General features: G+C 44.0%; 1 protein-coding gene across 2 annotated transcripts; it reads left to right on the forward strand.

Moving 5' to 3' along the window:
- Positions 1-1,371: 1,371 nt before the first annotated feature.
- On the forward strand, positions 1,372-5,149 carry gja3 (gap junction protein, alpha 3). Of its 2 annotated transcripts, XM_012880057.3 has the most exons (3): positions 1,372-1,599; positions 2,078-2,136; positions 3,160-5,149. In XM_012880057.3, the coding sequence occupies exon 3, from the start codon at positions 3,195-3,197 to the stop codon at positions 4,563-4,565; it is 1,371 nt and encodes a 456-aa protein (XP_012735511.2). In that variant the 5' UTR covers positions 1,372-1,599; positions 2,078-2,136; positions 3,160-3,194; the 3' UTR covers positions 4,566-5,149. The 2 variants fall into 2 exon arrangements, with proteins under 2 accessions (XP_012735511.2, XP_035994841.1); XM_036138948.1 differs by lacking the exons at positions 1,372-1,599; positions 2,078-2,136 and adding an exon at positions 2,858-3,029.
- Positions 5,150-9,496: the final 4,347 nt, after the last annotated feature.

The raw sequence follows: 9,496 nt of genomic DNA on the forward strand, positions 1-9,496 counted from the left end.
CGGATGAGATGCTCAGTGTGTGTGTGTGTGTGTTTTTGTTGTTGTTGTTGTGTAACAGCTCCGGCCCATGCGGTCATGTGGAGTTTCTCGGCGTGAGAACGGCAGAGGAAAACGTGACCCGGACATCGTTGCACTCTGGAGAGTTTAGTGTCATTTTCTTTTTCTTTTCTTTTTTTTTTTTTTAATGACGTGTTTTGTGTATCCACTCTAAAATGACTTTTGACCTTTTGGTGTGAACTAGACAATCTTGCTCACGGAAGACTTTCAAACTGACCTTATTTCCACAGCAATGTTTTAGTTTGATTTTTAACAGCTATGCAACACTAATGGACAGTTTTCACAGCGAGAAATGAAACAAATGAGAAGGTTTTTGATTGTGATTTGTATCTGAAATGTCTCGTGTCACACTTGCACTTTGATTCTTCCGTTTCTGTGTTTTTTTTTTCTTTGAATCTTTTTCATAAATGAGTGAAAACATACTGGTTTGTCTCTTTATTATTCTTATTGATATTATTATTTATTTGCCTATTTATCTGCTTATTTGGTGCAGTGGGGGAGACCCTATACTGACATTTCAAGATGTTAAGTTTTCTGGAAAAAGGGGAGTTGGGGTTAAACTTTGGTTTAAGATGACATCATGACCTCTATACCTGGTTCATTATTTATCTCAGGGTTTATTCTAGTGAATAATGTGCAGTTTTATAATAGCAATTAGTGGTTGGGGTTCTACTTCATGATGTCCATCTATATGCCGCACATTTTATTTTCTAAATGCGGTACAGAAGATCACGCTTTGAGTCATTAGATCAGATTTTAATCTTACTGAAGTTCATAGTTGAGGTCAAGCTTTCCGTCTACATTATGAGGTTTATTTGCATACTTTATCATTATCACTGTTAATGTTGTTTATTTATGAAGTGATGTTTATATTACTAGTTTAAGACTTGGAGTATACCCAGATCAGACGTTTGCGGTTTGGATTCATTTGGAAATACTTTGATTACCTTTAAATAATGGCTCATCTCCGTCAACTTTGCGCACACTTTTCGGAGCCGTGTTTTTTTTTGGGGTGGGGGCAGGTTGACGCGGGGCGTGGTGTGACTCCGAACAGGCAGATGACCGTGGGTCCACTCATGCATGGCCACACAATGTGACAGCCCAGACATGGGTGGAAACGGCTCCCTGCTCCGTTTGACCGAACAACATCTGCGCCTTCAAGCCGCCTCCGCAAACTGACCCCCAGACTGAGGCCAACTTTTACTCCTCGCTGTTACTGTTTTGCGCGCAGCTGCTTACAGACCCAGGACAGACCAGGCACCTGGAGGAGTTAGCGCACGTGTGGGGGGATTATTGTTGTTACTTTAGGCCACATTTAAAAAAAAACTAAAAAAAAAAAAAAAGAGTTGATGAAATCATCAGAGAAGTCTCCGGGGTCCCTCTCAGCGGGAGGTCTTCACGCTTTTCAGCGCGCTCCAGCGATGGCACCGCGCACGGCCGATGGACTGTAACTGTGACATCCTCAGAGGTATGACGGACAGACGCCCAAGACCTAGAAACTTTCCCAAGCTCGTCAGGGGGACCCGAAGAAGAAATCTGAAGGTAATTGAGACCAGCCTCAGTTTTCCTGAACAGCGTGGGGGGGGGACAAAAGCCCGACAAAGCTTGTGGCGCTTAAAGGGAGTCTGGGCACTCTGGCACACTCTGCATTGTGAGCCTGGCACGTATTGGCTTTGTATTCGAACCTGACTCAGTTCGGCTGGTAGACCTAAATGCCAAAAATACCACCAAACTTTGATAGGTTCATGCTGAATTTGAGATCTGCCGCTGAAAAGTTGCCACCACCACGAGAGAAAGGAGAGCCTTCTGACTCAGTGACAGGAACTTCTCTGGAGCGCCTTCATTCCCTGCAAAGTCTACAGCAAGAAAAATGCCAAGTCTCTTCAATAATCATCTGTTTCCTGATTCTTAGCTGTATTTTGGTTCAAGCGCTGAACTGCAATTTGGCCTTGGCTTTTAAATGCAAAAGAATCAAAAGGAGTCAGTGAGTTTATGCTCAATAAACGCTTTTCTCTTCCAGGTGTCAAACACTTTTTGAACCCTAGTCGATGGATTTACCTTCAATTCAAGAGTTTTTCAGTAAGTCTGTAGCTCTGCTGCAAATTTCCTATATTTATCACCTGTTTATTTCAAATTGCTGGCAAACTAGAGATCCAAAGTTTCAAAAGCCACTGGAAAATGTGGATTTAAACTTTCAGCTGATAACTTCCAAAGGACTTTATGCTGTTAGAAATAAACCGATAAAGGAAAACTCTTGATGTTGGCTTCTTAAACACAATGGTGTGAATATCATCAGTTTGTTGAGCTTTTATTCACCAGAAAAATCTAATTTGAACGCATCCGTTTTGGCCACAGAAAGCAAATTGTTTCATCTATGGTGGAAAAATCAATCCCAGTGTTCGGTACTTTGAAACTAAATGAGACGGAAACATTCTTTAACATTTTCCACTGTCCATTTTAATACTATCAATGGATGCTCAACTTTCTTACGTCAGAAATATGGTAACAGATATTTTATTTTATTTTTTTGCACATGGTTCATGCAGCGTTTTTGTTTTACAGCAGACAGAGAGAGTGGGGTGTGGGAGGGAGGGAGGGATGTGTAAATGTGTGTATATCAGTATGTGTGTGTGTTTGTGTATGTGTGTGTGCGTGTGTGTGTGTGCGCGCGTGTCATCCCAGAGCCCCATCTCTGCTAAATGCTGTTTTCGAACATAATAATGTTGATCTCAGCACATGCCTGCTGGGCAGCGGAGCGAGCAGGTGAGAGACAGAGACAGGGCCTGACACAGAGACAGAGAGAAAAGCCAATGAACTAGGCTTCAATCACACAGGTGGCCTGTACAGTATACCAGCATCTGGAGCGAAAGGCTGCAGTTTTATTCACAGCCTCGTCTGATAGATATTCGATGGAATAGAAGGATTTATGCCAACCGCTGTTGCATGTGTTTATGTACAGTGTCTCAGCTAGGGTGAGAGCCTCCACGCTTCGCTAGTCTTTCAAGATTCAGTAAACTTTTATTTTAGTTTTTTTTACTCGACATAATCTCTTTCTCTCTCCTCTTTGTCGGTTTTTTTTTGTTGTTTTTTCCCCTACCCCAGCCTGTACTTTCTCTGTAGGCTAGAAACGTTGAAGCATGGGCGACTGGAGTTTTCTGGGGCGGCTGCTGGAGAATGCTCAGGAGCACTCGACCGTCATCGGCAAAGTCTGGCTGACCGTCCTGTTCATCTTCAGGATCCTGGTGCTCGGCGCCGCAGCCGAGGAGGTCTGGGGCGACGAGCAGTCCGACTTCACCTGCAACACCCAGCAGCCCGGCTGCGAGAACGTGTGCTACGACGAGGCCTTCCCCATCTCGCACATCCGCTTCTGGGTGCTGCAGATCATCTTCGTCTCCACGCCGACCCTCATCTACCTGGGCCACGTGCTGCACATCGTCCGAATGGAGGAGAAGCGGAAGGAGAAGGAGGAGGAGGTGCGCAAGGCCAACAGGCTACAGGAGGAGAAGGAACGGCTTTATAGAAACGGGGGCGACGCCGGAGGTGGGGGGAAGAAGGAGAAGCCACCAATCAGAGACGAGCATGGCAAAATCCGTATAAGAGGTGCACTGCTGCGCACTTATGTGTTCAATATTATTTTCAAGACCCTGTTTGAAGTGGGTTTCATTTTGGGCCAGTATTTCCTGTACGGCTTCCAGCTGAGGCCCCTGTACAAATGTGCGCGCTCGCCGTGCCCCAACACCGTTGACTGCTTCATATCGAGGCCCACTGAAAAGACTATTTTTATCATATTTATGCTTGTGGTGGCTTGCGTGTCTCTTTTGCTGAATATGTTGGAAATCTATCACCTGGGATGGAAGAAACTGAAACAGGGCATGACAAACGAGTTCCTCCCCGGCAGCAAGTCGCTGCAGCGCGCCGGCGCCGAAGAGCCCCTGTGCTTGGCCCCGGCCTCGGCCTCGAGAACTGCCCCATCCAGCCTCGGCTACCCGCCCAACTACATCGACGTGACGGCGGGCAGCGGGGCGTTTCTGCCGCCTATGAGGCCGGCAGCCGTGGCCTCGGCGGCGCAGTTTAAGGTGGCTGATCTCCAGCAGGAGGAGTCGCTTCGGCAGTCTTCCTCGCCTTCTCGGTACTACATCAGCAACAACAACAACCACAGGCTGGCCACGCAGCAGAACTGGGCCAACCTGGCTACCGAGCAGCAGACTCGGGAGATGGGGTCGCCTTCCCCATCCTCATCTTCTTCTGCCAACAATGAGGGTGAACGGCAGCAGGCGCCGGCCGGTGCCGCTCCGCTCCTTCCCGGCGACGCCGGCGACGACGCCACCTTAGGAGGCGCCGGTGGCAGCGGTGGAGGGAGGCAAACCCACCAGGAGGAGGCCCACCTCACCACCACGACGGTGGAGATGCACGAGCCCCCGCTTACGGCCAGCACAGACCCGCGGCGGCTCAGCCGGGCGAGCAAGAGCAGCAACGTCAGGGCCAGGCCGAGCGACCTGGCTGTCTGAAACCTCTTTGGCCCTTCAGTGTCCCCAACCCCTTCCAACACCGCCCCCCCCCCCTCGCTTCCCTCTGCCACTCCCTCAGACACTCTAATTGTCAAAGATAACTAAGAAAGGAAAACAATTTTGAATTAAATTTGCTCTAAGCATGAAAAAAAACCACAAAAAAGACAAGAGGCAGGAACGCAAAACCTCATAAAATGTTGCTGCTAACATGGAATCACTGCCCCAGCGAGAAGTATCCGACCTCAGCCGTCGCTCTCAGGCCCCACTACTCTAAATCTTTTTCTGTTTATTTTTTATTTATTTTTTTTATATTTGATCTCATACCCTAACCCTAAAGCCAATCAAATGTCGCCTAGCCTTAAACACGGCACCAGGAGGACTGTGGGGACTCAGAGTGCTGCTGAGGGTCTTTGCTCACGTATTATTGCCCCTAGCGGCAGCCTTTTAGTGCAATCGGTGAGTTGTAGAGCTGCGGGTTTAAGGTTTGTTCGTTTTTTTTTTTTTTTTTAGGTCTGTGCACCGAAACTGTGGCTACACAGTTAAACAAAAAGCAGACGGTAAAATTTAATATCATTAAAGGCAATTTTTACCAACCTGTTTGGTTTGGTGGGAAGACTTCATGGTGTTTCCTTCTATTTGACCTATTCTTCCTCATGTAAGAGATTAGGGGTCAAGTAAATGACTATGCATGGACCAGTATGAGATTCTTATGATATGATAAAGGCCACTATGTTCATGGTATCTAAAGCTGGTTATTAGTTTGGCTACCTGCTCAGGGTAGTGGGCCTGCAGTCGGGCGCTTTGCAGACACGCCGCTAGTTGCTTCCCCGACTGCACAGCAACAGAAAGCACCAGGCACTTTCCCAGAGATTTCTTTAAAACGAATCTAAGTCGTAGGAACGGTATGACACAAAAGTCACCCTGATGCCAGTAACTCATGCCTAATACTGACTGAATATTTGCTGTTCAGCCGCAGGAATCACAGGCAGTTGGCATTATTTTTATTTAACCAGTCCCACGTGTCCCGTTAGCCGTTTTTAACTGATTTGACAGTCCAACATGCGCCGTGTGTTACATTTCAGGTCAGCTTCTTTGCTTTCCCTGTGAGGGATCTTACAGCACAGACCTTCAAATCCATGTAAAGTTAAATGTTTCTAACCCTGGGTCAACTATTCTAACGACCCTTCGAATAGCTTTAATGTTTCCGCTGCGGATCACTGCGGGAAGTGTAGTCCTATAACTCACCGATTCACTGGCGTATTAACTCGGTTTGACACTAAATCCACGACATCTCCTTCTGTCAATGTTTTAAATAAATGCGCCGTAAAAGCAATCAGGTCAAAGTTAACCGGGTGATTCCCAGAATTGATCTCGTCCTCTCAGAGGAAATTGGTACCTGATGGTTAAAATTTCCAGTCATCCGGGTCATGATTATTTAAATAAAATGTTAAAAAACAAAATAACTGGACTCTTTTTCGAAGTTCAAACTTCGGAAACGAGTCCAGTTGTTTTGTTTTTTTACTTTTTTGGGGGGAAATTGGTACCTGCCTTTCAGCCAACATAAGTCAAAGAAATCTTGCACAAAAGTGTTGAGTGCCATCTACCTTAACAACAGAGTGCAAATATAAGGACCGCCATCATACTGACCATAACAACGTTCTCCGTGTTCAAAATATAGTATCCCAAAGGATATTTCATAGTTCTGTTGTTGGATGATTTTATCCCACAAACCCACTCCCAGTATTTTTTAATCACACCCCAAAGAACGATAGAAACTTTAGAAGCTCCATTATTTTTTTATTGTGACTCACTTCATGTGCTTCTTCATTGGTTTTATTCTGAAAAGTGCTATTTTTTTAAGAAACTTGAATTGAACTTTACTCATAAACTGCACCCCTGTAGTAGTCTGTTTTTTTGACTGAGAAAGAGCTCATATTTTAAAAAAAACAAAACCAAAAACAAAGACAGCTGGTGCGCGTTTTGAAAACGCTGTTGTGCAGTAGCCCACTAATGCTTTTTATTTTTCTCGTGCCCGTCATGATACTCAGACACCTCTAGGATACCCAAGGCCTTGACCGATCCCATCCGCCGCCACGGTCCTGTGTACGTGTCGCTGTCCCGTTTGGTTGCTCACGCTGCAGACATCTTCCAAAAAGCTTTTTCACTTCACATCAACCTTACCCTGCGGTGTTTTACCGTCAGCCCGGCACCGGAGTGAATCCCCCATCTGCACTCGACATGTTGCTGAGCGTAACAACCCAACGGAGGATTAAAGGGACAGTTTAGGGTTTTTAGAATGAGCTTCTGTTAAAAGTAGGTAAATAATATCTTACTTGCAATAGATGAGCTTCAGAGCGTTTTCATTTAGTATACATCCGGATTAACCGGCCTGTGCGGTGTAAACATCAGGCGTTTCTCACAAGAACGGCTGATGTTTACACAGGAAATGGAGGTAAGAGGTGGTGCGACGTCAATTATCTTCCTGTGTGAGACGTGCAGTGAACTATACATGCAGTTTTTTTTTGTTTGTCCAAGTAATTGTCAGATATAAAAGAAACAGAAAATAGCAGTGCTTTTAGTCAACACGATTTCATAGATTGTTTTTTACTCCGATTTTTTTAGGTGGTGAAACTGACCGGAGACCCTTCCCTTTTTCCGTTCATAGCGCATGTTTAACACAGGTAGCTCTTTGGTGGCGCACCGCCTCCTACCCCCATTTCCTGCGTTGATATCGCAAGATGGTAAATTGGTTTAAGCTTCGTAAAACAGTGTTTGCATAAGCTACCATGATATTTCTGAGACAGGAGTTGTTTTAAGACATTAGACATTCGCTCTGGTCTTGACCCCCTCTCAGGCCAGGCATTAGCTTCAGCCTCCAGGACCAACTAATGAGGATTTATACTAAATGAAGAGGCAAAGTGCATTTTCTACTGCAGCAGAAACTTATTTTCAAAAATCCCAATCTCCTTCCTTTAATAATATTGTCTAGGCTGTATTTAATACATTGTCTGTACAGCAGCGTCTGTGCAGATTGGGGTATAGTAGGACAGTTTTCAGCAAAGAAAAGTCGCTACAAAATCATGTTACTGTATAGTCTGAGTATAGTTTACCTTATAGGTATAAGATTCCCACTGTAAGGTGTTGTAGTTGCTAGAATGCCGTTCACTGCGAACACACAAGGAGGAAGCTATGCAAGGATAAAAGAGTAAGCTATAACCACCTTTTGTCAGTTTATAGCTCCACTATGAAAAAAAAAAACACCAGAAAGTCTTCTGCTTTCATCATTATTTATGATTCTTAAAGTTTACATTTTAGCAGTCGGTACTTGCACATTTAGGAAATAATTGGTTTCCTGTACAATAGTAGAACTGATAGTATTGGAGATGGAGAGAAATAATGTGACACAAGACTGCTAATCACAGACTAAGAAGTCTTAAAAACACAAATATTCACAGAGTAAGAAGTATTAAGAAGAGGCTCATTCATCTCACACACGCGCTGATATCAAAGTGTTTGGACATTGAAAAAGGAGAGAAAAACAGCTCAAATATTTTTCTGTTTGTTTAGTTACTGTGTTCCCACAAGCCCGTCAGGACTGCGACTGGACGTCATATCAGACAGCTCTGCTTGTTCAGAGAACGGGTAGCTGGCCCTTCCCTAACCCTGCAACCCTGACAGGATGTTGGGTTCAAAGAGCGTTGTCCCTGTGACTCCTCGAAGCTCTCTCCACTCACAGTCTGTTTCATGCAGAGCATGATGTCTCTGGCTCATCAGGGAGTAGGAACCATCTCACGATGCTCACAGCAGCAAGCTGTTTTCAATGCTGTCTTAAACAACACAAGTGCATTGTGTATGAATGATTCTATTGTAAGGACAAGTTGATGTAAATGTTAATTTACCTCAAGTGTTTACAAAACTGTTACTAAATAAAAAATTTTGTACCATACTTGCCGTTCTGGCTTTCTCTCTTGCTTTGTGCAACAGACATCCGCAGACATTCATCATTTGCAGAAACACAAAGCTTTAGATGTGACTGGAGGTTGAAATCCAACTGATACACCAGTGTAGCATTTGATCAAACGTGCTAAATAAAATGTTATAAAATTAAATACTAATCCCATGATAAACTAGTCCTGGATAAAAGATGGAGCATCTAGGCGGTTAACATTGCCGTCTGGTAGTGAGAACATTTGTTGGAACATTTCCTTTTGTAGTTTGTTGGGTTTCCTGTTGCTGCTCGGGTCTTCACCGGATGCTCTGGTTTCCTCCTGCTGCATAAAAACATGCAACCTGGGTTGATGGGAAATATCTGCTCCCGAATGATCTACTCCAACCTTCCCATAATAAACCCCACCTTTTTCAAACAATGACTGAGAATGTGGCCTTCGTCGCAGTACGAGTCCTGTTCAGGCTTCATTACAGTCAGCTTGAATTTAACTAAAATTAAATTCCTTAGGGAGGACCAAATTCGCATTTTAGTTATTATTTCCTGACAGGTGAAATGTCAGATTTTGTGGACCTCAATTCATATTTTTTTATAGTTACTATGTTTAGGTTTGAGGTGCTATGATATATGTATATCAAACTGTTACAAAACCAGCATTTAAGTAACTTTTACTGGTAACCATAACAGCGAAGATTTTTAGTTTACACATACAGACCCATTCAATAAATTGAAATATATTTGAAAGGGTCATTTATTTCAGTAACTCCCTCTCCTAAGTGATATACACAGAGGAAAGCACATTGCAGTGGAATAGTAGCAGTAGATCAAGATAAGTTAGACTACAAACTTAATCCAAAGTTGTTTTAGAGAACTACAACAGTTTGACATGAACATTAACATTCAAAGGCAACTCTAAACAAAGAGTTTTTTTTCACCTTGATTTAAACTTCTGTTTTTTTTTCAGTTGCAGAAAATGTTGGCACAT

Source organism: Fundulus heteroclitus, chromosome 7, assembly GCF_011125445.2.
Source record: "Fundulus heteroclitus isolate FHET01 chromosome 7, MU-UCD_Fhet_4.1, whole genome shotgun sequence".
NCBI lineage: Eukaryota > Metazoa > Chordata > Actinopteri > Cyprinodontiformes > Fundulidae > Fundulus > Fundulus heteroclitus.

What these genes read in the sequence shown, in the direction of transcription:
- gja3 (XM_012880057.3), top strand. Translation starts at nt 3,195, where the DNA reads ATGGGCGACTGGAGTTTTCTGGGGCGGCTGCTGGAGAATGCTCAGGAG.